Genomic DNA, 27,018 nt, shown 5'->3' with positions numbered 1-27,018 from the left:
CCTGTCTCGCCCCAGGGTCGTGGCGCTTGGGGGCCCAGTTGGATGAGCGTCTGACTTCGGATCAGGTCATGAACTCACCGTTGGTGAGTTCGAGCCCCACATTGGGCTCTGTGCTGACAGCTCGGAGCCTGGAGCCTGCCTCGGATTCTGTGTCTCCCTCTCTCTCTGCCCCTCCACTGCTCATGCTCTGTTTCTCTCTCTCAGAAATAAATAATAAACATTAGGGGCACCTGGGTGGCTCAGTCGGTTGAATGTTTGACTTCTGCTCAGGTCATGATCTCACGGTTCATGGGATCAAGCCCCACATCAATGCTTGGGACTCTCTCTCCTTCTCTCTGCCCCCTCCCTGTTCACACTTGGTCGCTATCTCTCTCTCTCTCTCTCTCTCTCTCTCTCTCTCAATATAAATAACAAACACTAAAAAAATAAATAAATAAAATAGGGGTAGAGTTGCCCAGGGTAGCCTTTATGCAGTTCGACAGAATGGTGTATTTTTCATATTCCAATGGCCCTGGCTTCTAGGTCAGAATTCAGATGAACCGGTGGGAATCCTAAATTTTCTCGATTATAATTATCATTCTAAGGTAAGATTTTTAAAAACAGGTATTTCCTGTGAATAATAGAGCACAAATTTACTTTGGAAATGACATCAAAAGAGAAGGCAATTTGAAACTATACAGAAATTCAAGACAGTTTCAGAACAGGGAAAGGGGATTCTATAAGCTATACCAAACGTGAAAAACAACAAAACACTGCCCAGTTCTCTGGGAAAAATTGTCATTAAAAAAGACTGGGTTTCAGTAGGGCGAGGCAATATTCCTCAAACCCGTAGTTTCAATGTAATATTCCATCAGGGTTACAGGCAAGCGTTTAAAAACCGTTGGCACAGAGCTGTTAGCCACAAATCTTGCTTCTTGCTGATTCACCTGTTTCTGGGCAAATGCTTCCTAGACAAAATGGTTTATCAATGTCAGAAAACAAAGCTGGTTGTTTGCTCCAGACGCTAATGCGAAACTATTCGGTGGAAAGTCAGTTCCAGCCCCAGACCGCCCGGGGTGGTTTTGTCCCAGGGGTTTGTTAAATCAGAACGCGTTAATCTGCAGCGTGTGGTTGGCTACCGGCATGGCCCTATTTCACCCGACTTCGAAACGAGGTGGTTTTTCATTCAGCGTCTGGACGCGGAAAGAAAAGCCTGGGTGGTTAGTAGTGATTGCAGCTGACGGTGTGAAGGATCCCAAACAAAAGAATCCGGCGCACTTGCCACGGAAGGGTGTTAATTCACTGAATTCTCAGAAAATTCCAGTCCCGGCCATCGATTCCAGGAGCATGCAGTAGGTGGCACCTAAAAGCTCTTTGGAGGCGAGCGGACGCCATTTGAGCAAAAGCAGCCGCCGCTGCAGCAGCTGGTCCAGCTCGGAAGTGGTGACTGGAGAGGGAGAGCGAGAGGAGGAAGGCCGGGCTGCGCGGCGCAGGTGCGGGGTGCGCGGGGCGCGGGGCGCAGGTGCGCGGGGGGCGCGGGGCGCAGGTGCGGGGGGCGCGGGGCGCAGGTGCGCGGGGGGCGCGGGGCGCAGGTGCGGGGGGCGCGGGGCGCAGGTGCGCGGACTCTGGGGCGCGGGGGCGCGGGGCGCAGGTGCCGGGGCGCGGGGGGCGCACGGCGGGCGAGCAGCTGACGGCATCGTCACGGCGGCGGCGCCCCGCCCGCCTCGGGAGGAGCCAGCAGCGGCACGGCCGGCCCTACCCCGTCCGGTGCCAGGCGAGCTCGGGACAAGCCCGGAGCACAGTTGCGCTGCCCCTCAGGTAAGGATCCCCCTCCTCGGCCGTGGCTGCGCCGCGCCCGCCGTGGGGCCCCGCCGGCCCCTGGCCTCCGCGCCTGGAGCCCCCCGAGGAGGGATTGCCGTCACCGGGAGGGCGAGTCAGCAGCATGGCCCCTGGAGTTGGCGAGCGGGAAGCCGCATTTCTGTATCGTTGGCGGGGAGGGTGTGCGTCTCGGTGCCCTGGGCTGAAACGCGTTCTTGAAAGAGAGAGAGAGAGAGAGAGAGAGAGAGAGAGAGAGAGAGAGAGAGATCCGTACCTTGCACGTTCTTTGGGATCCCTTCCCAAACAGGAGTTGGTGCTTCAGAAGGTGCTGTGGTGCAGGTGTTTGCAGCGTGGAAGTTGCTTGAGTGGATTTTCGGAAGTGCCACCAGACGTGGCTCCAAGTGGGAAGGATGGACAGCGCGTTATGAAGGCTGTTGGCTTAGCACGGTTTCCCTCAGCGGCCCTTCACGGGCTGGGCTGGGACGTGGCGAAATATTTCAATTCTCCCCTTACATGTGCCTCCCGAGTCTGCGCGCGCCCCTCGCTGTTGCCCTGGCGCAGGGGCCGGGGAGGGGAGGGGCCGCAGCCCCCCAAATGACAATGACTCCTGTGGGCCCCCGCTCCCTGCAAGGCACCGCTGGCGTCGTCTCGCCCTGCGGGAGCCTCTGCCCCCGTCCGCGCCGCGGCCGAGGATGCGGTTTTTCTCCTTTAAAGCTCCAATACCCATCCTTGGGGGTTTGGGAGACGTGGAAAGTGGCAACCCTGTGCGTCCCTGGTCACATCCACTGGACGCTGAGATACAGCTGGTGGGGGCGTCCAGTCCTAACCGAGCAGTGACACAGCGTGCCTTCCTTAGGGATCTATTTGCATTTTCGCCCTTACTATCTTCTGAACGACCCCCCTTCCACGTGAGAAGCCCGTCTTCGCACAGGAGACCTTTCCTGCTTTGAACTAAAAACCTATAAAATCTTCTTTTTAAAGAAGATTTTCTAGGTAACCAAAAAAGCCCGGAGCATTTTACATCCAGATCAGTCCGAATGCACTTCTTTTCCGGTGGCATTTGGATTTGAAGAGGTGGAGTGGGAGGGAGAGAAAAGGGGAGGGTAAAATTAGAATAAATTTAACAAATTTGGGGGAGGGGAATAATACTTTTTGTTGTTGTTGTTGTTGTTGGCCACTGCCTGAAATTGCAAATTGCCAACAGTTCTGTCTCTGGAAATGCAGGAGCCCGGCATTCCTATGGGCCGAGGCACCAGGAGACCCGTAGCTGATCTTACAGAGAGAGAAGAGACCAGGCAGGGACACATTTTCATGCTCTTTAACACATGGCCCTTCGTTTGGTGGTCAGGCAATGGTCCTGGTGAACACAGGCAGGGGAGCGGGGAGAGGGGACTGCCTTCCATCGCCTGGGGTCGCTGCTTCCTCCTCCTGGGTTACCTCTGCAGACGGCAATTCTGTGTGCACGGTTATTGCAGAAACCTCCAGAATCTTTTCTTGTTACAGCTTTAATAGTTGTTCGTGAGGAGAGGCTCAGAAGACAGACAAATCCAATTCCGAGTTGTGGGAGTGCCTTTGCGCTCCTGTCTGGCAATCTGGCATTCTCAGCCATCAGGGAACACGGTCTCCACTCGGGTGCCTGCACAGCTTTCTGGAACATTAAAACCTTTGAAAAATGCCGAGCGTTCTTTGTCAAACAGAGAATGCGTCCGTGACTGTGAAAACATGTCTGTGCTTACTTTGTTGCCTTAGGTGGTGTGTTGGTGTGTTGCAAGTTACCTACTGATCTGGACGAAAGCATCATTCCTCCCCCTAGATGAACGCAGTGAACTTTTGCACTAAAAAAATTTCTTTGTTATAAAGAGGAGCGTCTGGCTTTCTGCGGGGGGAGGAGGTTGCCTGCAAACTGTTGGAAGTTAAAGAGGGCTCAGTGCTGAGCTGTAACTTTCAAATCAGGTAACCCCTGTGTCCCATTCTCACTTTTAAGGTGGGTTGGACATCTATCTATCTGTCTGTCTATCTGTCTATCTATCTATCTATCTATCTATATCTTTATCTATGTCCATATTTTCTATCCATTTTTCTTTCTATATATTTGTCTATCTATCTGCCTATCTGGTTGGGGGATTCACAATGGACAGCCGTCTCTTTAAAGACAGCTGATTTCTAGGCCATTGTTTTGGGTTATGATTTTTCTAGGGAAATATCTGCTCTTAATCCGAAAGGCAGGTGGCGGTTGTCATGCTGTCACGATTGCTGATGTTCTTGTACAAGTTGAGTTGGCACACACATGTGCAGTTAAGGATGAACCTGAAGTTATTTCACGGATTGCAAATGATGCTTCGGTTTTTCCTAGAGGATGTTTCTCGCAAGCCTTTCTCCCTCCTCCAGCTGAGTATTCATTACAGTGCCCGGAGTGGATGTGCCCTGGTCCTCACATCTTTTGCTCCTGCCACGGGCTAAATCAGGAAAAGAAAGGTCCCCGGTGGGTCTGTCCTTAGTGCAGTGTTGTCCTCAAAATCGGTACTGTCCCGTATAGATAAAATGTGTGAGGCTCATGCATGCATTAAAATGTCCTACTAGTCACATTAGAAAAGTAAAAATAAACAGGTGTAATTCATTGTAATAATGTATTTTCTTTAATCCAATCTGTCAAAAATGACTGTTTAAAGATGTAATTGATACAAACTATGTATAAGATATTTTAGAAGTTTTTTTTTTTTTTTCCATGCCAAGTCTTACATTTATGGAACATCTCAATTTGGATCAGCCACATTTTAAGAGGTCAATAGCCCATGTAGCTGGTGGCTGTTGTATTAGCCAGCATGGCTACGGAATATTAACTTTTTGACAAAGTAACTTAAAAGCTGAAACATTAGGAGCCGTTAAATTGAGCCACTGAAACACTATCGAAAATAAATAAACAGCTGATCTCAAATTGCTGTAAGAGCTGTGTCCAACCCTTCCCTACTAGTAGCTGGTCGTGCGATCTTAAAACCTATTTTTGCTTCTTTATTAGTAAAATAGGAGGGTTGGATCAAATATCTGGTTGGGTTAAATACTCGCATCAAAAATACCTGGTTCTCTGAAAAATAACCAGTGGCTAGACTTGTGGATTCCACCTGCATTCAGTCTAGAGGACCTGCTGTAGCAGAAACAGAGGAGCAGACCTGGTGGGTGCCACCATTTTGCACAACCACTGTGTGCTTCTGTCCAATCCTTGATGGCAGACGTCAGCAACTGAGTCCCCGTGTCCCATTGGAGATCATTCAATTTTCATATTTAAATTTCTTTAGTGGGCAGGTAACAGCAAATCCATTGTAAAATCAATAACCAACTAGAGAGCTAGTATCTACTGCGTGACTGAATATTCTTCACAGATCTTTCCGTATTATCCGTTAGGGTATGCGTATGTATTTTCAATGCTGCCATCCATTTCAACACCATTCAATAGCGTCGTGAAATGTAACGCTTTATAATTGACCCGTGAATACTGACTTCTTGAAGCCCAGAAATGAGGGACCTTAATGAAAGGATGTTGGTTTCTTCACCCAGCCCCTGGATGGCCTCGGTGGTCAATGAGTGATGGAGAGGCGGGTGTCATTTCCATCACACGGCTGCCTGTCTCAGAAGCCAGGATAGCAGGTTTAAAGAGAGCAGCGTCTTGTATGAGAGGAGTTTGTGCAATGTTTTTCTAAAGCTAACTGATGTCTGGAAAGTGATTGGGTTTCTGAGGAAGTAAGAGAACACGGGAGCTGTCTATGAGGACTTTCTCCTCTCTCCTGCCTCCACTGCTGAAGCTGGAGTCCAGAAGGGTCCATGTGCTTACGACAGAGGAGCTCAGACAGAGGGGCCCTTGGAAGGGGACACTTTCCTTCCTGTGTCATCTTCCCACTCCGATGGTCGTATTGGTGCGTACCTGTGACTTTCGAATGTTGAGTGTACCTTCGGGGCAAAATGGTCAGTATCTGGGTCTCTGAGTCCAGCGCAAAGCCAGGAGCTCGCTCAGTGCTCCACATCAAAAATCCAGCTCACTGGTATTTTCCTTATTTTATGGACTCGGACACACCTTCCTAACCCTACCACCCCACCTCCCATTACCCATGGGCGCATAAGATCAGCGGGCTGTCTCGTTGCTCCCCTGCTTGGGAAAGACCCCCTAGGACTTAAAGAAAACTGTGGAATAGTCCCGTGACTATTGGGGGTACGATAGTCCCATTTATCTTTCTTTCTCAGCCATGAGCTATCAATGGGTACCTATTCCTCTTTCACTAGATACCTACTGTTGTAGTCACACCCAGTTATAATGCTGGTTCTGTACCATTGATCGATCAACATGCGCGCTAAACGTTTCAGGACCTACCCTCCTTTATGCAGCAGATCTATGCTCTTGGCAGGGGACTGTTCCTGGAGACTGGGTCAGAAAACATACACGGTTGTCTGTTCCTAGCTGCCTAATGTGGCTATTGTCTTTTTAAAGCAAAGGCAAGACCATTCTGAAAGTCACTTGGCAATATTAGATGTTACTGTAAAAACAAAACAAAACAAAACAAAACACTTCCTTCCTGAACATTTTAGCATCCTGAGCTCGTGGTTCCGTTGTTGCTGATTTGGATCGGCTCCGTTGCCTTCCTGGGTTTGCCGATTCTCGGCTGAAGAGGTTCCCCTGCTCCCTAGCTGCGCATCGACCGCTGCTGCTTCAACCGTGGGGTCTCGGGTCCCTCATCTGTTCATCAGGGCTGCTGACACCCACATCAGGGGTGTTTTGAAGACACAGCTTGTCGGGGACCTCTCCACCCTTGTGGGAGGTTCCTGGGATGTTCCAGGGGGTGGATGTGATCGGACCGGCATCTTACTGGTCCCCCCTCTCTCTCTCAATGTATCAGATTGCTCTTCCCGCGCACAGCCTGGCATGGAGCCCGCTGTCTCACATTGCACCTTGCTTCTGGATGGCCTTCTGGCCTTCAGCATGGGCCCTTCCTAGCTCCCCTGGTGTAGACGCTCTCCAGTTAATCTTAAACTACTGATTTTTTTCTTTACGTCTTGCTCTTTGAGCTGGGTCTGCAGGGACGCTCCGGTTTCTGTCTGGTTAAATCCATGTTCCTGCTTTGGCCAACTCTTTCCATCTGTTCCTTGCCTGAGCTCATCTCCGCACGGGCAGTCCCGCCTCTGTAACTGCATTCGTGCTGTTTTGCCTCCGCAGGCGTATCCCCTCCTTGATAGTTTTGTGGCGCTAGTCCGCTCATCCCTGGAAGGATTCTGGGGACCCTAGCTTTGACCACAAGCCTGCTGAGGACAGCTGGTGCTAAGGACCGTCCGACGTCACCTGCCTTTGGATTCTAGACGCGTCGGTAGCCATAGCCTTTTACGGCACGTTTTGCTGACCTGCCTGGTAACTGCAGAGCGGACGCAAATAAATATTGATTAGTGGTTCACGGCTACTGACTCCACGCCCTTGCTTTGCACATCCCATTGGGTTCTGACCTCTGATGCTCTTTGCTCACCGAGAGCATTGGCTCACCAGGTCCAGGGCCGTCCTCACGGTTTGGCCGCATGCCATCCTGGTGACCCCAGTCTTTCTGTCCTCTCTTCTGAAGCTCCACGTGACAGTGGCAGTCACAGGGGATCTAGTCAGTCCTGGGAGCTCTCCCCCATCCGGAGGGATGTGGGGCACCCCGCCTGCAGCCACGGCGTCCTGTGCTTATGACACGCCTTCTCAGTGCGCTTGCTCAGCTGCTCTCCCAGGACGTGCATTTCATCCCACTGGCCTCTTCCGTTGTTACCTTCCCATTGATGTTTGTACACGTTCCTGTCTGTGTAGCCTTCGATTAATTAAAAAAAGAAAAAAAGAAAAAAGCCCCAACTGGGTTCCATTGAGCCACTGATTTGCAACCACCCCCCCCCCCCCCCCGCCGTTCCATAGCCAGAGCCCCAGGAAACGTTCCTAAGCTGCACCTCACGCTCGCTCCGTCAGAACCATTCTCGCCGGGTGCCCCAGGGACCCTCCGTGCTTCCCAGCTGGGGGCCGCTCTCCAGTTCCTAGCCCCATTCTCTCCATTGTTCTTTGAGGACCGTGCTTCCCTGGGGTGCTTCCCCGACACGGCCCTCAGCACGGCTGATCCACCCTCCGGGGGCTCCCTGTGACGTTTGCAGACCCGCTGCCCCCACAGCACTCATTCCGGGGTCTGTCCGAGCCCTCTGCTCTTGCCTTGTGGTTCTCCCACACCGCCTCGTCCACACCGGGCTTCAATCCCTCCCTGAACAGCGCACCCTGATTGATCCCAGTGCTATGGCCGGCCCAGCACGTTTACCCGCCTGCCCCCTCGACGTGAGCCTCGATGGGCCCAAACACTCTTGCCGCGTGCTACGCGGGAACCCAAGCTCACCATCTCCCCTTAACGCCTGACCTGGGCCCAGCGTGCTCTCAGGAGAGGCTCTCATCCTGTCTCTCCAGTTCTGCCACTTAGAAACCTTAGGAGTTTTTCTCTTGACGCTTTATCTCCCGTCGCCTGCGTCTTAACTCCTTCCCCAGCCGGCCGCCACCCATCCCTGCTGACGTCACTCTGCCTGTGTTCCGTCCTCCTGCTGCCTTTCTAGGCTCAGCTGCCTGGGTTTTGGCCGGTTGGTTACAGCGGACTTCTGGTCCGCTTTCTCCGTGGGAGCCGGCCCCTTCGGTGGCCGTGCGCCGCCCTCGGAAGCCCGTGCGGTCATGGCCACGGCGCCCCGACCGGCCTCCGCTCACATCGCGACCCTCCTGCAGCCTCTGGCAGTCACGTCCCCCTGCTTCTGGTATTTGGGGGCCTCCGGCTGTGGTGCTTGGGGCGCGGAGGGCTCTCCCCACACGGGGCCCGCACGGGGCCGTGGTTCGCCCTGCGGATGCGCTCCCCCAGCACAGGGCCGTGGATGACACATCACGAGCACAGCGCCGCGCTGTCATTGAAGCGGGGTGGCCTCGTTCACGCTGTGTTGCCGCGGCCTGGAAGCCACGTCCGAGATGCCGCTCAACGCGCGTGGCAGCCGCAGGTGCCTGGCCGCCTCGAGCCGACCCCCAAGATCGCCGCCCGCGTGGCTCTTGCCCGAGGCACCTTGCGTGGTCTGCCCCCGTCCACCTGTTCATCAGAAGCGAAACGCAGATTCGCTGACGCTCTGCGCAGATCCTTACTGAACGCCTCCTACGGGCCGGGCGGTGTGCAAGCCCTGGGGAGACAGCAGTGGACAAAACCGATAAAAAGCCCGCCCGGAGCCTATGGTTTAAGAAAGTCAATTACGAGTATGTCAGAAAGGAATACGTGCTGTGGAGAAAAATAAGGCAGGAAGAGGGGATAGACTTCCAGGGCTGAGGCTGGGATCGTGCAGTGAGATAGGGTGGTCGGCAAGGTCTGGGCAGGAAGGTGGTATTCGAACATAGGTCTGCAGAAGGTGGGGGAGGGGAAGAGCGGTCCATGCAGCGGTAACTGCCTGTGCAAAGGCCCCGGGGCAGGAGCATGCCAGCTGCTGTCCAAGTAGCAGCGAGGAGACAGATGTGGCTGGGGTGAGCGGGGGGGGGGGAAATAGCAGGAGGTGACTGTGGGGGTTGAGCCCTTTAGCTCTCGTTCTGGGGGAGACAGCGTGGCCAATGGAGGGTCTGGAGTGCAGGGGTGATCTGGGGCTGTTGGGGAGTGGATTGGAGTGGCTGGAGGCCGCTGGTGCACTGGACGTGAGGCACGGGACACGAAGAGGGGCTCGGGGGGGGGGGGGCTCTGGGGGTTTCGGCCTGGAAAGCCGGAAGGGAACGTCGCCATCGGCCAAGACGAGGAAAGTTGTAAGGGGAGGCGTGGAGGGGGGTGTAGGCGGTTTGGTTGTGCCCACGTTATTTTGGGGTGTGTCCAAGGCGTCCCAGCGGAGAGGTCTGGCGGGGAGAGGGCACATGGCCTGCACCTCCGGGCAGAGGCCGGCCGCGGACATGCCGTTGGGCATTGCTGGCATATGGCTGGCATCTGCGGTCTTGGAACCAGAGGGTGACCTCGGCGGGGATGACACTGACCCCCTGCCCTGCGGCCACCGTGGTCCAAGGCAGGACGTCCTGTCTCCCGCTTCCACGCTGCCCTCCTGGGTCCTCAAGGACGTCCCACACAGCACGGGTCACATCACCGTCCCTTCTCTGCTGAAAACCCTCCGTGGCTGCCGTCCTTCTCGTGACAAGAGCTGCCTCCCCCTGCCCCCACCCATTACGTGTTGACTTCACCTGCTTTTCCGATCCCTCCCTCCCTCCCTGCATTCTGGAATGTTCCGTGGCCCAAAGCACACCACACTGGCATCAGGTGCTTCCACGGGATGCTATCTCTGCCAGGGAACTCTTCCCCAGGGGCCCAGACCTCACTCCACTGCCTCTCTCAAATCTTTACCCGAGTGGCAGCTTTCCAGGGAGCTGTCCTCTGGCCCCTCTGATGTCCCCTGTGCACCTCGGTGTGGAACTGAGGGGCGCTGCATCCGTGCGTTTTATCGATGCTCCCACACTCATGGAGACCCTTCATTTGGAAACACCTTTAAAATGATAGAGAGAAAAAAAAAGTTTGAGTTTCAGGTTTTAAACTGTGCAGTTAGGAGAGCTGTACAGAAACACGTCTGCATTGCTTCCGACACGGTCACGTAACAGAAGCCACTTTTCCCCGTCACGCTTGACGAATGATTGCCATACATCCCTGTGTAAGTTTAAGGCATCTGGCATGGTTTGATTTATCTCTCTTGGGTATTGATTACCCTAATAGGTTCATCTAACATCCGTTTTCTCATATGGATAAAATAAAAAGAAAGGAAAAAATATTTAAGGAAGGAATTTTCTCCTTGGGATGAGAACAATTAGGATTCACACCCTTTCAGCTTTCCCGCGTGTCCTGCCCACCGTTGGCTGTCGTCGTCATGATGTACATCACAGCCCGAGTACTCTTGTCTTATAACTTAGAAGTTTGTAAGACTTGGGGTGCCTGGGTGGCTCCGTCGGTTGAGCGTCCGACTTTGGCTCAGGTCACGATCTCACGGTCCGTGAGTTCGAGCCCCACGTTGGGCTCTGTGCTGACAGCTCAGAGCCTGGAGCCTGCCTCGGATTCTGTCTCCCTCTGTCTCTGACCCTCCCCCATTCATGCTCTGTCTCTCTTTGTCTCTCAAACATAAATAAACATTAAAACAAATTAAAAAAAAAAAGGAGTTTGTAAGGCTTTTCTTTGTTGTTGTTTTCGTTTTTTTTTTTTTTTTTTAGAGAGAGAGAGCACACAGGGGAGGCCAGAGAGAGGGAGAGAGAGAGAATCCCAAGCAGGCTCCATGCCAACAGTGTGGAGCCAGACACTGGGATCAATCCCACAAACCATGAGACCATGACCTGAGCTCAGATCAAGAGTCAAATGCTCGATGCGTGGAGCCCCCTTGACTACCCGGTCTGTTCAGATTTCCCGTTCACAGTCAGATTCCCGGTGGCTAAGCCCCCCCCCCCCACATCTCCCTGCAGTCCCCATGGTGTGAATTCGACTTGGGGCTCCTGCGAAGTGACCACAGTGCTGGGGCAGGCTGCTGGTCCCTCCTGGGTTCCCTTTTTCCCCGGAGGAGGCAGGGGCTCAGGGGAGACCCCTCCTCGTGATGCTGTGCTGTCTTGGGGAAGGGGCCACGCGCCCAGTGTGTCCCCATCTCTTGTCCCCTGCAACGCAGTCTGTCTTGGCCTCTGCGGGGAGGGGGTGTTTCCACCCCCCCACCCCCCCCGCCCCCCGGTGTTCTGGGATCCTCTGAAGCGACGCCCGGTTCTCGGAGAGGTGTTAGTTGGTCCTCTCGTCGGGGGGAGCAGAGCCAGGAACAACCCTGTCACCTTCTTAGTGACGTCACTCTCCCAGAAGCATTTTCATGCATCTCTTTCCAAACTGCTGTCTCCATAGGATGGCTTTTCCAAAGGAGGTACGGTGCCCCTGTCTCCCGTCTAAAATGTCTAACATTTCATCTTTATATTAGAGAGACAGAGGAGATTGCCTATTTTCGCAAAATATCTGCTATGTGGCATACTAGTGAAAGCCATCTCCCATGCAGAAAACGGCGGTGGATTTAGAACAATTGTCTTTTGCATAAAAGAAAAACGCATGACTTGCCTTTTAGTTTGGCAACACTTCCGTATTCTTTGCTACAAGATAACTGGTAAGCCATCCTGCGGGAGAAAGTACTTTTGTGGGTGCTTCTAATTTCCTTAAAGAGTATGTGAAAGAATTTTCTGTGTCTTGAAGGTTTTATTTTTATATATTACATATTATTATGTATTTATTTACATATATTAAAATACTTGCCATATATATAACATATACAATTGTATAGGTAACATACAATATACGATATATACAATATACAATATATACAATATACAGACAATATACAGTATGTAACATATTGTATATGTTTTATATATGTATGTATAATATTATATATACAATAAGGTTTTATTTATTTTTGTTTTTAATTTATTTTTAATTTATTTTATTATATATAACAAAGTTTTATTTTTATATGTTACATGTTAATATATATTATTTATATATATATTAAAAATACTTGTATATGTAACATATGTTATATATATGTATGTATAATATTATGTATATATATATAATAAGGTTTTATTTATTTATTTTTGTTTTTAATTTATTTTATTGATTGTATATAATAAAGTTTTATTTTTATATGTTACACGTTATTATATATTATTTATATATATTAAAAATACTTGCCGTATATGTAACATACATTATATGTATGTATGTATAATATTATGTATATATTTTTGCCTATTATAAATTACAAATACCTGTTTTACATTAAAAAACACCAGTTGGGGGCACCTGAGTGGCTCAGTGGGTTAAGCATCTAACTCTTGGTTTCAGCTTAGGTCATGATCCCATGATCTCACAGTTTGTGGGTTCGAGCCCCGTGTCAGGCTCTGAACTGACAGCACACAGCCTGCTTGGGATCCTCTCTGCCCTCCGTTGCTCCTGCTTGTGCTTTCTCTCTTTCTCTCCCAAAATAAATAAACTTAAAAAAAATTAAAACGCCAGCTGGAGACAGCTACGTGGAAAAGAATGAAACTGGACCACTTTCTTACATCATATGCAAAAATAAACTCAAAGAGGTAGAAGACCTAAATGTGAGACCTGAAACCATAAACTCCTAAAAGATAATACAGGCAGTAATGTCTTGGACATTGGCCTTAGCAACATATTTATGGGTAGGTCTTCTCAGGCAAGGGAAACAAAAGCAAACATAAGCTATTGGGACTACACGAAAATAAAAAGCTTTTTTTACAGCAAAGGAAACCATCAACAAAATTAAAAGGCGATCTAGTGAATGGGAGAAGATCTTTGCAAATAATATATCTAATAAGGGGTTAATATTTAAAATTGGTAAAGAGCTTATGTAAATCAAGACCAAACTCCCCCCACCCCCAATAATCTGATTGAATATGGGCAGAGGACCAGAATAGATATTTTCCCAAAGAAGACATCCAGATGGCCAACAGACACATGAAAAGATGCCCATCATCACTCTTCATCAGGGAAATACAAATCAAAACCACAATGAAATGTCACCTCACATCTGTCAGGGTGGCGAAATCAAAAAGACAAAGAACAAATGTTGGCGAGGATGTGGAGAAAAAGGAACTCCCATGCACTGTTGGTAGGAATGCAAACTGGTGCAGCCACTGTAGAAAACAGTACGGAGGTTGCTCAAAAAATTAAAAATAGAGGGGCGCCTGGGTGGCGCAGTCGGTTAAGTGTCCGGCTTCAGCCAGGTCACGATCTCGCGGTCCGGGAGTTCGAGCCCCGCGTCAGGCTCTGGGCTAATGGCTCGGAGCCTGGAGCCTGTTTCCGATTCTGTGTCTCCCTCTCTCTCTGCCCCTCCCCCGTTCATGCTCTGTCTCTCTCTGTCCCAAAAATAAATAAAAAAAACGTTGAAAAAAAAAATAGAAATACCGTATGATCCAGTAATTCCACTCCAGGGTATTTACCCAAAGAAAATGAAAACACTTATTCGAAAAGATATATGCACCGCTGTGTTTATTGCAGCTTTATCTACAAGAGTTACAGATGTGGAAGGAACCCAAGTGTCCATTGACAGATGAATGGATAGAGAAGATGAGGCACACGGACAATGGAGTATTACTCAGCCATAAAAAAGAGCGAGCTTTTTGACACAACAGGGATGGACCGAGAGGGTATTACGCTAAGTGAAATAAGTCAGACAGAGAAAGACAGACGCCACACGATTTCACTTATCTGTGGAATCTGAAAAACAAAATAATGAAACAAATAGCCACAGAGTCATAAATACAGAGAACAAACTGCACAGAGCTGGGAGGGTCGGGGAGTAGATGAAATTGGAGAAGGGAGAACATAAAATAAAAGAAAATAAAATAAAATGTCCGAATACATGGTATCCGTAGCCCCTGGGGACTTCTGGCTTAAACTTCTTGCTGTAAGCACTTCCCGAGTGATGGAGCAACTTCTGCCCCTCTGGTCCTGTCTCTACAATGTTACCACACATCCTTTTGTAAGGTTGATGTTGCCAACCTATGAGGGGTCGCTCTTATGTAGGCTTTTTTCAAACCTTTATTTTGTTTCCTTGAGGAATTCACTTGTCTTCTCTGGTAGGATTTGCCTTGGTCCGCTCACAAAAATGTATTTCAACAGCAGATAATCATTCGATACGTGCTGAGTGTTTCTCCCACGATGGGTTGGATGCCCTCATGTGCTGGTGAGTGAATTCAACAGGGACCCCACCCCGCCCTTGCGGGTGCGGATTTTGGAGAAGGAGTGGGGAGAGTGACCACAAACAAACAAACAAACAAATAAATAAACACTGAGTGAAGGATGTTTGTGCCAAAGTACCTTATTATTGAAGGAGAATCATTCCAGCAAATTATGGACGCACTAAAGTGTGTTTGGAACATTTGTACTTTTTCTCAACTGTAGCCAATCTCTCTGCTGAGAAACTTGGAATATTGGTTTCTTCCTAACTTAAGTACTACTTTCTATTTATCTTTCTAGGGGATTCGGAGAAGGAATGCATTTTAGTTTGTCACCGTGCACTTTGGTGTGTCATTGCACATACTTTGCCACAGCAGGAAAATAAGATTTTTTTCTGGCTTCTGGCTTTTTGGCTTTCACTGTTAATTAGAAGACGATTCTAAGGGTTTTCTAAAAAAAAATCACGTTTAAGTACATTTTCTAATGCATTGGATTCATTACAACGTGTTGGTAAATTTTGCTAAAAAAGGTATAGGGGTTTGTTCTAGAACACTGCATATCAGTAAATATACAATGTGAGCCATGTACGTAATTTTGCATTTTCCAAAGTAACCACATCTTAAAAACTAAAGACACAGGGGAAGTTATTTTAAGTCATTTACTTTACCCGATGTATCTGAAATAACATCATTTTAACTTACAATCAATATCACAATCACTATCAATTTAAAATTCTTTCTTACACTAAGCGCTCAAAATCCAGTGTGGGACGCCTCCCTTCAGGGCAGCGGGAACTCCCATGGGGAGTGGCCACCATATTGGACCAGGCAGTCCACCGGGCTGGGCTGGGTTTCCAGTGCCCTGGTTAATGGTGATGCTTCATGTCACCTGTAATGCAGTCTATACTCAGGGCCAGGAAGTAGATGCAAATCGTAATTGGTCTCGTCGGGATTTTGTCAGGTCAGACTAGACCCTTATTGCTTCTGCTGTGTGATGTGGACGAGAAAGGGGTGAGGGTGTGTGCCCTGCTGCTTGCTGTCCGTTGTGCTCACGTCAGGAGCGTGGTCTTTTAGTAGTGACTTGCTTGTTGCCAAAAATGTTTTCACTCACACTCGTATATTTCTATTGTGACGAAATACACATTACAGGAGATCTACCATTTCCAGGCGTGCAAGTCAGTGACCGTAAGCACGTTCACGCCGTCGTACCTCCTTCCGTCCACGGACTCTTCACCTCCCCAAACTGAAGCTCTGTCCCCGTCAAACACTGTCCACTCCTTCTGCCCTCCAGCCTGGCGCACGCCATCACCCTCTCTGGGAGTGTGACTACTCCGGGGACCTCGTTTACGTGGAATCCTATGGTATTTGTCTTTTCCTGCCTGGCTGATTTCATGCAGCATAATGTCCTCAAGGTTCATCCATGCTGTAGCAGGTGACAGAACTCCCTTCCCCTTTCCGGCTGAATGATGTTCCATTGTATGGATGGACCACATGTTTATACACTCATCTCAGCGGACACTGGTTTGCTTCCACCTTTTGGCTGTAGTGATGAGTGCTTCTGTGAATGTGTCTTTTGAATTATTTTAATTATAGCTCCACGTATCGATTGTGTATCAGTGATTTGGGAGATACACCCAAGAGTGGATTGCTGAGTCATAGGGTAATTCTCTGTCGAATTTTCCCACAGTGGCCACCCTGTTTTAGATTCCTACCTGTAATGCACAAGCGTTTTAATTTTTCCATATCTCCAACACTTGTTATTTTCTGATTCTTTTTTGTTGCTGTTGTTGTTGTTGTTCTTTTGCTTTGATTTTGGTTAGGAGCCATCCCACTGGGTGTGCAGTGGGGCTCAGTGTGTTTTCCATCTGCCTTTTCCCCGGTGACTAGTGGTGTTGAGCATCATTTCCTGTGCCTCTTGGCCATTGGTAGAACTTCTTTGGAGAAATGTTTATAGAAGCCCTTTGGCCATTTTTTAGTTGGTTTGTTTTCTTTTTTGTTATTCAGTTGTAAGGGTCCTCTATATATTCTTTCTATTCGATCCTCATCAGAATATATATTTTCTCCCATTGTGTGTGGCTCCCAAAGAGCCAAAACGGTCTTGAAAGAGAACAGCGAATCTGGAGATGTCACACTTAACAGATTTCAAAACTTAACGCAAAGCTACGGTAGACAAAACAGTGCGGCACTGGCATATAGACCAATGGCATAGAATGGAGTCCAGAAGGAAATCTTCACATTTATAGCTAGTTGAGTTAAAAATAAAATTTTTTTAATGTTTATTTATTTTTGACAGAGAGAGAGAGAGAGAGTGAGTGAGCAGGGGAGGGGCAGAGAGAGAGGGAGACACAGAGCCTAAAGCAGGCTCCAGGTTCCGAGCCGTCAGCACAGAGCCCAACGGGGGGCTCGAACCCACAGACTGCAAGATCATGACCTAACCTGAAGTCGGACACTTAAGCGACTGAGCCACCCAGGCGCCCCGAGAGCTGGTTGATTGTTGACAAGGGGGTCAAGATCATTTGGTGGAGGAAGAATTGTCTCTCTAACGAATGGTGCTGGGACAAGGGGACATCCACAGGGAAGTGACCTGACACCCCTCCTCACACCGTATTCAAGAATCAACTCAAAATGGATCAATGGCCTAAATATAAGAACTAAAATCATCAAACTCCAGAAGAAAGCAGGGGTAGATCTTCATGACCTTGGGTTGGGCAGGTTGGGCAGGTTGGGCAGGTTGGGCACTGATTCTTAGCTTTGACCCCGAAAGCATGAGTAACAACCTAACCGATGATGGTTTGAGGGACTCTTTCATAACCACTTGCCAACCTTGCAGACTTTTATTTGGCCAAACCTAGAAACCAACCTGAGCAAGTACACATCACGTAGAGCCTCGTTTCAACAGGCTCGCGGCGAAGGCAGGCCCCGGGCTGCGCACAGCACACTGAGCCTCACGCCCCGCATGGAACACGTTCTTTCTCCGTGTCCGCAGGGTCTCCGTGTCCCTGCCGCCTTCGTGCTTTGGTGTTCATTTCCCTGCAGGGCCAGCTGCAGGGTCAACCTCGGTGACCGATCCTTTGACCAAGGAGATGGTGTTGCTGCTTATTCGCATGACTCGCCTCTTCATTTCCCGTGGAAAGAAGAGGAGGAAGGCAGAAAATGCCCCAAATACGGCCAGGCTCTTGGGAGTCTGAAAAGTGTCACGAAATGCATGTTACTTGGCCCTTGGGCGTTCCTGACCATGATGCTTTCTCCAAATGGAATAGTAGCAGACACACACTAGTGAATCTTTTTCCTGTGCCTAAGCTGCGGGGTTATTTGCCTCCCGACAACAAAGGTCTTAAAGAATAATGTATTCTAATGCTTCCAATCCAAGACATGCCGCAATATATTCCCACTTGTTTCACTTTTGCAGATGTTAGGAGTCTTGCCATGAATATGTGGGTGCCCCCGGGCCCCCCCCCATGGGACGGTGGCTCCACTATCTGGGTGCAGATAGTGCTTCAACACCTGTCCCCACACAGCAGGGCGGGCTGTTTCCAGAACACCAGGAAACAAGGTTCCTGAAAAACTGAGTCTGCTTCCTTAGGCAAAGACAGACCATAGCTGTTTAACTCTTTACGATCTGGCAAATGTTTCCCACTAACGGACAGATCTCTCCGTTTTTAGGGTCAGCTGAGAAGGTACATGAAATGAATCTTCCATTAAATCGAAATTCTAGAAGTGTGTAAAAGTACACGCTCCTACCTAGAGAATTTACATTCCGTTGAAAATTAATTTCTTTTAAAAGTGTCCTTATTTGTGTTGTAAAGTCGATAATAGTTCTTATGTTTACTTAAGTGACCCATTTATCTTTCGTCAGTAGTAGATTTAAAGAACTTTTTTTTTTTTAAGTTTATTTATTTTGAGAGAGAGAGGGTAAAAATGCGGAGGGACAGAGAAAGGAGAGAGAAGCCAAGCAGGCTCGTGCTGTCCGCGCAGAGCCCCACACGGGGCTTGAACCCACCAACTGTGAGATCATGACCTGAGCCAAAATCAGACACTTAAGTGACTGAGCCACCCAGGTGCCCTGAAAAATATATTTTCGTCATCTGAATGATCAAATGTATATTTCTTATAAATCATAATACTGTACCTCTAACCTAATATTCAGTATTTAAAACGTCTCATTTTGAATTCTTTATTATAAGACACACATTTTTATATTTTTGTGATCCTTTGGGATGGATTGTTTACTCTGTTTCTTTGATCCGTTCCCTCATTTGTCTGTGTATAAGCTTTTCAGAGGGGTGAGGGGCTGAGTGATCATTTCGTCCAGATAAGTCCCAGAAAAGGAAAGTAGAAAGGGGTCGTTGCAGACAGTTGTCCTATTCAGGGCAGAAGAGACTTTGGTGGACAGATCTGTGCATCCAGAGAAACTGTCCTAGCTGCCTCTCCCAGCCAGGTGGCGATTTCTTTCATAAATCAGGGACAACCAGGGACCAGCAGACATTTGGTGGAAACCCCATGACAGAGGAAGATTGCAGTGAACAGACATAACCAGAGATATCTCAGATATGTGATAAGAACAGAGGCAACAAATCGCAAGTAGCATTCTTGTTGAAAGCCCGCAAGGTATCTCCTTGTCCGAGATAAGAAAGCGCCTCTATGAGAGGGGCAAAATCAGAGTACGAGAAAGGTGATTGAAAATATAAGGAAAGCCCTTTTAGAGCAATTAAGAATAGGTACACTCAGGCCATCACCTAATAAGAGTTCCACAAAGAGAGAGGAGTAGAGGGGTTGGGATGACGCACTTCCTAAAAATAGAAAAAATAAAAATTTCCCCAGGCTGCGGAAATGATCAGGTTTTTAATCCTCCCCCAACCCCCCCAAAAAATGTAGTCAAAAAGCAGTTCTAGATATATCCTGGTGGGATGGCGTAGCTCTCAGAATAAAGAGAAACCCCCACCTGCCAAAGAGAAGGGAGAATCCCGAGTTCCCTACAGAGGAGAGAGTATCTTACCGCCTTTGGATTTCACACCAATATCCCTGGTGATGACCAAGTTAAAAGACAAATGGCCCTTAAAATCTGTGGAGAAAATACTTGCAACTTTGTTTCGCTGCAGGATTGCATCAATCAGGGGAACGTGGCATGGACTCAGAAGTTTTAATGCCATCTAAAAGAACTTACCAGTAATGTTCATGCCAAAACATAAAATGGATCCAAGCAAGGTGACAATAAATTGAAATAGAGAAATTGGCAACTCGGAGCGCCTGGGTATCTCAGTCGGTTGAGCGTCTGACTTCAGCTCAGGTCATGATCTCACGGTTTGTGGGTTCGAGCCCCACATCGGGCTCTGTGCTGACAGCTCGGAGCCTGGAGCCTGCTTCCGATTCTGTGTCTCCCACTGTCTCTGCCCCTGCCCCACTTGCTCTCTGTCTTTCTAAAATGAATAAAAATTTAAAAAAAAAGACAAATTGGCAACTAAGAGTGATCTAGGTACAAAAGCAAAAAACCCCCAAAAAACTAGGGTTAAAAAAACCCAACCCAACCCAAGACCCCAACAATGCAGACACAGAAGATTATGTACCAGTCAGCAAAGTCTGATTGACGATGACCTTTCCCCTCAGTGGGTTCAGTCTTACTATCGACTTCTGCTTTGAAAACTCTTTACAAAACCCTTTCAATAAGCTGTTTCTTGATAGAGTTTAGAAACAACCTGCAGGCAAGTACAGAAGACTTAATATAAATTTTGGAACAAATTGTAAATGTTATATCTGGGAAACTGAAATACTGGCAGGTGCTTAAAAATGGAGTGTAGGGGCGCCTGGGTGGCGCAGTCGGTTAAGCGTCCCGACTTCAGCCAGGTCACGATCTCGCGGTCCGTGAGTTCGAGCCCCGCGTCAGGCTCTGGGCTGACGGCTCAGAGCCTGGAGCCTGTTTCCGATTCTGCGTCTCCCTCTCTCTCTGCCCCTCCCCCGTTCATGCTCTGTCTCTCTCTGTCCCCAAAATAAATAAACGTTGAAAAAAAAAATTAAAAAAAAAAATGGAGTGTAACTCACAAAAATCAGGCAATGGAAGAAGGTAGTGTGCTAATTTCACAGAAAGATATGGTCCAAAGTCAGTAAGTCAAGACATTAAGTTCAACGCTTCAAGCCATGAGTGCATTATTTAAAATTCTCATGGTGCACACCAGGAAGTGATAACCGAATTTCTGTTCTTTTTAACAGTGGCTGTTTCTGGAAAGAAGCTGTCGAGGGAGGGAAGGGGCCTCTGTGTGGATGAAAGAGTGTTTTACGATCTCCATTATCTCTTTAACCAAGTATATGCATTATGTCGCTTCTCATTTGTTCCTTTTAACACGTTAAGCTGAGACATGACAGGTGGTTGGGGTCGAGGGGCCGATCTGGGCGGGGTCCCGTGCCTCCACCTGATCTCGCTCTTCTCTCCGTGAAGACCCATCGCCCTGTGTACATCCTGGATCTCAGTGGCTCCTGCCTTCTTCCGGGTTTGCTGTGTTGAATATGCACAGCTGATCCCTGCAGTCTCCCCCCATAGTACCTCGGCTGATTGTCCCCTCCTCTTTCCTCAGCCCTCAATTTCCTTAAAGAGAAAGCCCCACTTCTGGTCTTTCTGGCCATCTCCTTGGTTGTCCTTGCTCCCACATGCACTGCAAGATGCTTTGGCTCCCTTCATAGCTCAGGACATCCCAGTCAACCTAAAGTTTGCTAGACTTCCTTCACCTCTTACCGCCCCCAGATCAAAGCTACACACTCCATCTCCAAGGGTACTTTCCTTTAACTTGAGTCTGAGAATCAACCCTATTGGGTTTCCTGGCTTGTAAGTGATATTTCATTTCCATGATAAGTTTGAAAGAATATGGCCATTCTGAACAATCCGCAAGACCACTGCGTAACTCCTCCGTAACCCCCAGCCGCACGAAGATGGGCGGCATTTCCAGCATCCAGCGGGCTGTGGAGCGCATCTCAACTGGCACGTTCAACCAGCGTGTTGCATGTTCCACTCTTGGTATCACTTTTTCTTATCGTAGGGATGTATTAATCCGATGCGTTGCCTTTTATGGTACGAATATTCCATTTCTACCGCAAACATAGGTGTTGTTTCCGTCGCCTGGCTATCAGGGATAAAGCTGAGCCTGTTACTTTAACACGTTATTTCTCACACTGGGGGCTCTGGATCTGTTCCTGTGTATCTGTGAATCCGTTTCAGAATCCGTAGACAGTGTCGTCATGTATAGTGTCTTTCTGCTCCTCTCAGTGAGTTTGAAATCAGGAAGTATGTGTTCAACTTCCTTCCTTCTGTCCTTCCTCCCTTCCCTCCCCCATTCCCTCCTTCCCTCCCATCCTTTCCTTCCCTTATTTCTTTCTTTCTTTCTAAATTCGCCATTGCTCCACTATTCTGGGCCTTTTGAATTTTCAGGTGAATTTTGGAATCAGCCTGGAAATTTCCATAGAGTAGCCAATTGGAATTTATGTAGGGACTGCGCTGAATCTGTAGGTGATTTGGGGAATATTGCTATTTTAACAAAATTAAGTCCTCTGATACATAAACATGGGTGGCTTTCCACTCCTTTGGGTCTTCAGTTTCTTTCAACAATATTTTTTTTAATTTTCAGAGTACAATGTTTATGCTTCCTTATTAATTTTATTCCTAAGTATCTTATGCTTTTTCATGATGTTGTAAATGGAATTGGTTTCTTAATTTTGTTTTCAGGTTATTCATCGTGGGTGTGGAGATATACAGTTGATTTTTATATGGATAGTTGAAAACCTTTTAGAAGTAGTTTATTCGTTTTGTTTTTGGAAGATTCCTTAAAAGTTTCTATTTACAAGGTTATGCCTTCTGCAATAAATAGTTTCATTTCTTCCCTTCCAATCTGGATGCCTTTTATTTCACATTCTTGACTTATTCTCCTAGTTAAAACCTTCAGTAAAATGGTAAATAGAAGTTGCAAGAGTGGGGACACTGGTCTTTTTCTTGATTGTAGTGAGAAAACAATCTCTCATCATTAAGTACTGTCTTAGCTGTGGTGTTTCATAATACGTTCTTTTCTGGAGGAAGAAGTTCCCTTTTATTCCCGATTTGCTCCTTTTTTTTTTTTTTTTTTAATCACGATTGAGTACTGAAGTTTGTCAATTGTTTCTTTTTTGTATCTACTGAGATTATCATGCTTTTGGTCTTTTATTGATATGGTATGTTGTGTTAATTTTTGGATGTTAAAAATCCAAATGCATGCCCGGCATAAATCCTACTTGGTTATGATGTATAATCCTTTTTATGCATTGGTGGATTCGTTTTGCTAGTCTTGGTTGAGGATTTTGTATTTGTTCAGAAGAGATACTGCTCTGTAGTTTTCTTGTCATGTCTCTGTATCTCAAGCTGGTATCAGGGTAATTTTGGCCTCAGAGAGAGTGACAGGTGTATCCTCCCATTCAACTTTTTGGGAGAGTTTGCAAAGGATTGGTATTAATCCAATATAATTAATCCCGTGAAGCTGTCTGGACCCGGCTTTCCTTGTGGATGGTTTTTTGATTACTGTCTTGCCATGTAGGTCTTTGCGCATTTTCGATTTCTGCTTGATTCAGCTTTGGTAGTTTGGGTCTGCCTCCTCTGAGTTATGTAGCGTGTTTCTATGCAGTTGGTCACAGGAGCCTCTGATAACTATGTTTCTGCAGGGTCAGTAGTGATGTCTCCTCTGCCACTTCTCATGTTAACATTTTGAGTTTTCTTGCTTCTTTGGCCAGTCCAGCAAAAAGCTTGTTAATTTTATTGTTATTAAAAAAAACAAACCCACTTCTGAGTTTATTGATTTTTCTCTATTGTTTTTCTATTCTTCATTCTACTGACTTCCACTGTAATCTAGTATTTCCTGCATTCTTCCTCCTTTGCGGTTACTTGACTCTTGTAAGGTGGGAGATCAAGTTACTGCTTTGAGATCTTTGTTCTCATTTAACGTAGGTGTGTATAGCTATACGAGCCCCGTGACTTCTTGACAGTTTTGGGCTTTCTTGGCATTTTGCTACCTTCTCTCCAGTTCTTCCTCCTGTCCCTGCTGCTCCTTTGTGACCCCCTTTTCTGCCCAGTCCTTACTAAACAGCTAGAGAGCTTGGGCCCCCAACTGTGCTGAGTGGCAGTCCTTGTCTCACGAACACCCCAGAGCAGCTCTGAGGAGAAGGTGGTGTCACTATCTCCATTTTCTGGTGCAGGCAACTCAGGTGCAGAAAGCTGAGGTAGATGACTTGCCAATCTCTCTGGATTTGGAATTTGATCTTCTCTCTCACTATACGTCTTCACCCTGGCTGATTTTTACTTATTAGCGTGCTCTTTATATATGGATGAAACCCACATCCTTATCACTAGCCTGGACTTCCCCACTGAGTTTTCAGACCACAGCCCAGCCGCCTACCAGATACCTGTCTCCACTTGTGTTTCCTACAAACCTGACCTGGGCCCGGCTGCTTCCTGCTCAGCTTCTCCAAACCTACTTGTCTCTTTGGCCCTTTTATCTCGACTGATGAGGCCACCGCTCCCTGCTTGCCAGCTCTGCCCCAGATGTCCATGCACGCCAGCTATCTGCCCTGGCACCGTGTTGGCTCCCTTCACACCCTTGGGCATCTGCAAGGGACCCCATCTTCTGCGTGACCCGCCCCTCATCCCTTCACACCTTCACCCGGCCCTCTGTGAAATCTCCCCTCAGGGCCCCACACAGAACTGGATGCCCCAGCAGGCTCTCTTTCGGCCTTTGTTTATGACTTTACCATGGCAGCTACCACACAGGGTGTAACAGACGCCTTTCTGTGCCTGTCCGTCCTCTAATGCTGGGAGCTTCTGCTGGGTAAGCACCGAGTGCGCATTATCTAGAGGGTTTCTTGTAATGCTTATAAAACAGTGACCTTGATGCCATTTTTTAAAAATTTATTTATTTGGGGAGAGAGAGAGAGAGAGCAGGGGAGGGGCAGAGAGAGAGAGAGAGAGAGAGAGAGAAAGAGAGAGAATCCCAAGCAGGCTCTGCAACGTCAGCACAGAGCCTGACTCGGAGCTCGAACTCACCAACTGTGAGATCACGACCTGAGCCAGAGTCAGATACTTAACCAACTGAGCCACCGGGCGCCCCTAAAATTTTTAAATGAAATTCAAGTTCTCTTACGTTGGGAGCTCGAAAACAAAATGTATCCCTTTGGTTGTTTTTAAGCTAGAGGGTAAAGCAATCCTCGTCAAGATTTTCCTTCCTTTTTTTTTTTTTTTTTTTTTTTTTTTAAACCGATCCTCTCGCACGTCTGGTTCCTTTGCCAGGTGCCTCCTGGGTGCGAGCCGCGGCTGTGGAGCAACATGCCGGAACAGAGCAACGACTACCGGGTGGCCGTGTTCGGGGCAGGTGGCGTAGGGAAGAGCTCGCTGGTCTTGAGGTTTGTGAAAGGCACGTTCCGCGAGAGCTACATCCCCACGGTGGAGGACACCTACCGGCAGGTGATCAGCTGTGACAAGAGCATCTGCACGCTGCAGATCACGGACACCACGGGCAGCCACCAGTTCCCGGCCATGCAGCGGCTGTCCATCTCCAAGGGCCACGCCTTCATCCTGGTCTACTCCATCACCAGCCGGCAGTCGCTGGAAGAGCTCAAGCCCATCTACGAGCAAATCTGCGAGATCAAAGGGGACGTGGACAGCATCCCCATCATGCTGGTGGGCAACAAGTGTGACGAGAGCCCCAGCCGCGAGGTGGAGAGCGGCGAGGCCGAGGCCCTGGCCCGCAGGTGGAAGTGCGCCTTCATGGAGACCTCGGCCAAGCTCAACCACAACGTGAAGGAGCTCTTCCAGGAGCTGCTCAACCTGGAGAAGCGCAGGACCGTGAGCCTCCAGATCGACGGCAAGAAGAGCAAGCAGCAGAAGAGGAAGGAAAAACTCAAGGGCAAATGCGTGCTCATGTGAGGCCCTGCGGAGCGGGGGGCGGGGCCTGGCCCCGTCCCGCCCCCGTCCCCTCCCACGTGACCCCCCGTCGTCAGGGCAGCATGTACGACGCCCACGTGTTCACTAGCGCATCTTGACCGAGACGTGCCCCGTTGTCCCCGAGAGGGCACTTCACGCCACCGCCCGTAAGCATCCCCTCTCCAGAATCAGGGACTCCGCCCAGCGGTTAAAATGGGAACCCATGCACCCTGCAACCCGGGGCACCTGGTGGGGGGCTGGGCGTTTCTGAAGGTGGGTTGGCCCTTAGCGGGGGCTCTGGGCTCGCACCCACGAGCGATCTGAGTACAGGACTGGTCCCATCTGCATGCATGTGACGGCATGTGACCCTGGAGCTATGCCCACCCAGCTCAAGAGCTGGGCACCCTTAGGGGCGGGAGGGGCGGGGGCGGGGGGGGGGGAAGGGAACACCTGGCTCACGTTGTCCATTTCACAGTTCTGTAGCCGAATTGGGCATAAACTGACACAGCGTCCCCCAGAGCGCGGTCACTGTCGATTCCCAGCTGACTGGCGGGCCCCGGGCTCTGAGGGGTGCTCTCACCTCACTAGACCTGGTCAGCAGGCGCCCCTTTAATTATTTCACGGCCGGTGACAGATGAGTTCACTTAAGGGCATCCTGCTTGGCCCTTCAGTGTGCGAGTGAGGATATCGTGACACTTCCTAGAGCATCTCAGCAATGTCACACGTCGAGGGTTTTAGAAGTGTGCTTTCCTCCCCTTGACCCACGAGGAGCACACTCTTTCCAGCCCTCAGATTTTAAATAAATGCAATGAAAGAAGCTCTTTTCAGGCCATTATTTCCCCCTCCACGATGGTTTTCCCCCTTTTCCATCACTCGGTCTATATCCAGCTGGGCAACAGCCAACAAAGGCCATCCCAAGACAGAAGCACATCCATTTTTCCAAATGACACAGAGATCTGTATACGCCATTCTTTAGCACCTCAATGAAATACTTTGAAACAGAAGTCGTTCACTGTGTTTTTGATGATCTGTCTATAGCTGAAGCATACTCCTGGAGAATGTGTTCAAGTAATAGTAGATTATCCTGCATGCTCCATTATAAATGTCTCCTAAGAGCTGTTCGATGCGGAGTCTGCTCTGGAATCAATTCTCTCTTCCTCTTAATGACCTTGTGTGCTTCCTTATCCTTCAAACTAAATCACGGCCTCTGCCGGTCTCTGCACGCTGGCCTGGAGACTGGACGGTAGCTGGAGGCAGGCAGGCTGCTCTGTCCTGGGCACGGCCGGTCTGGCTCCGCTTCCAGAAGGCTCCGACTGACACAGCCCGGAACAGAAGCCTCCTCTTGTTTGTTCTGGCCAGCACAGCTCACGTTGGCCCCCACTCCGGAAAGGTCCTTCAAGAGCTGCTTGCTACGCGGCAGGCAGAGGAAGCCAGAAGCCGGGCCGGGCTGGGGCGGGGGAGCCCCCGGCCGCCGGGCAGAGTTGGCCAGTTGGGGACGTCCGCATGCACCCCGTTGGGTTCTGCGTCTCTCTTCTGCACCTGCTGTGTCCTCACG

The 27,018-nt window shown here is 48.8% G+C and overlaps 1 protein-coding gene across 4 annotated transcripts; it reads left to right on the top strand.

Annotated features, from left to right (window-relative positions):
• Positions 1-990: 990 nt before the first annotated feature.
• DIRAS2 (DIRAS family GTPase 2) lies at positions 991-25,873 on the top strand. Of its 4 annotated transcripts, none has more exons than XM_086684838.1 (2): positions 991-1,472; positions 24,831-25,873. In XM_086684838.1, the coding sequence occupies exon 2, from the start codon at positions 24,867-24,869 to the stop codon at positions 25,464-25,466; it is 600 nt and encodes a 199-aa protein (XP_086540964.1). In that variant the 5' UTR covers positions 991-1,472; positions 24,831-24,866; the 3' UTR covers positions 25,467-25,873. The 4 variants fall into 4 exon arrangements, with proteins under 4 accessions (XP_086540964.1, XP_086540965.1, XP_086540966.1 ...); XM_086684839.1 differs by lacking the exon at positions 991-1,472 and adding an exon at positions 1,669-1,797; XM_086684840.1 differs by lacking the exon at positions 991-1,472 and adding an exon at positions 3,730-3,750.
• The last annotated feature ends 1,145 nt before the right edge of the window (positions 25,874-27,018 follow it).

Source organism: Puma concolor, chromosome D4 (genome assembly GCF_028749965.1).
Source record: "Puma concolor isolate L17-30 chromosome D4, mPumCon1.1.hap2, whole genome shotgun sequence".
NCBI classification, from domain to species: Eukaryota; Metazoa; Chordata; class Mammalia; order Carnivora; family Felidae; genus Puma; species Puma concolor.
The sequence above is the reverse complement of the archived record's forward strand: the minus strand, read 5'-3'. Positions and strand labels throughout refer to the sequence as shown.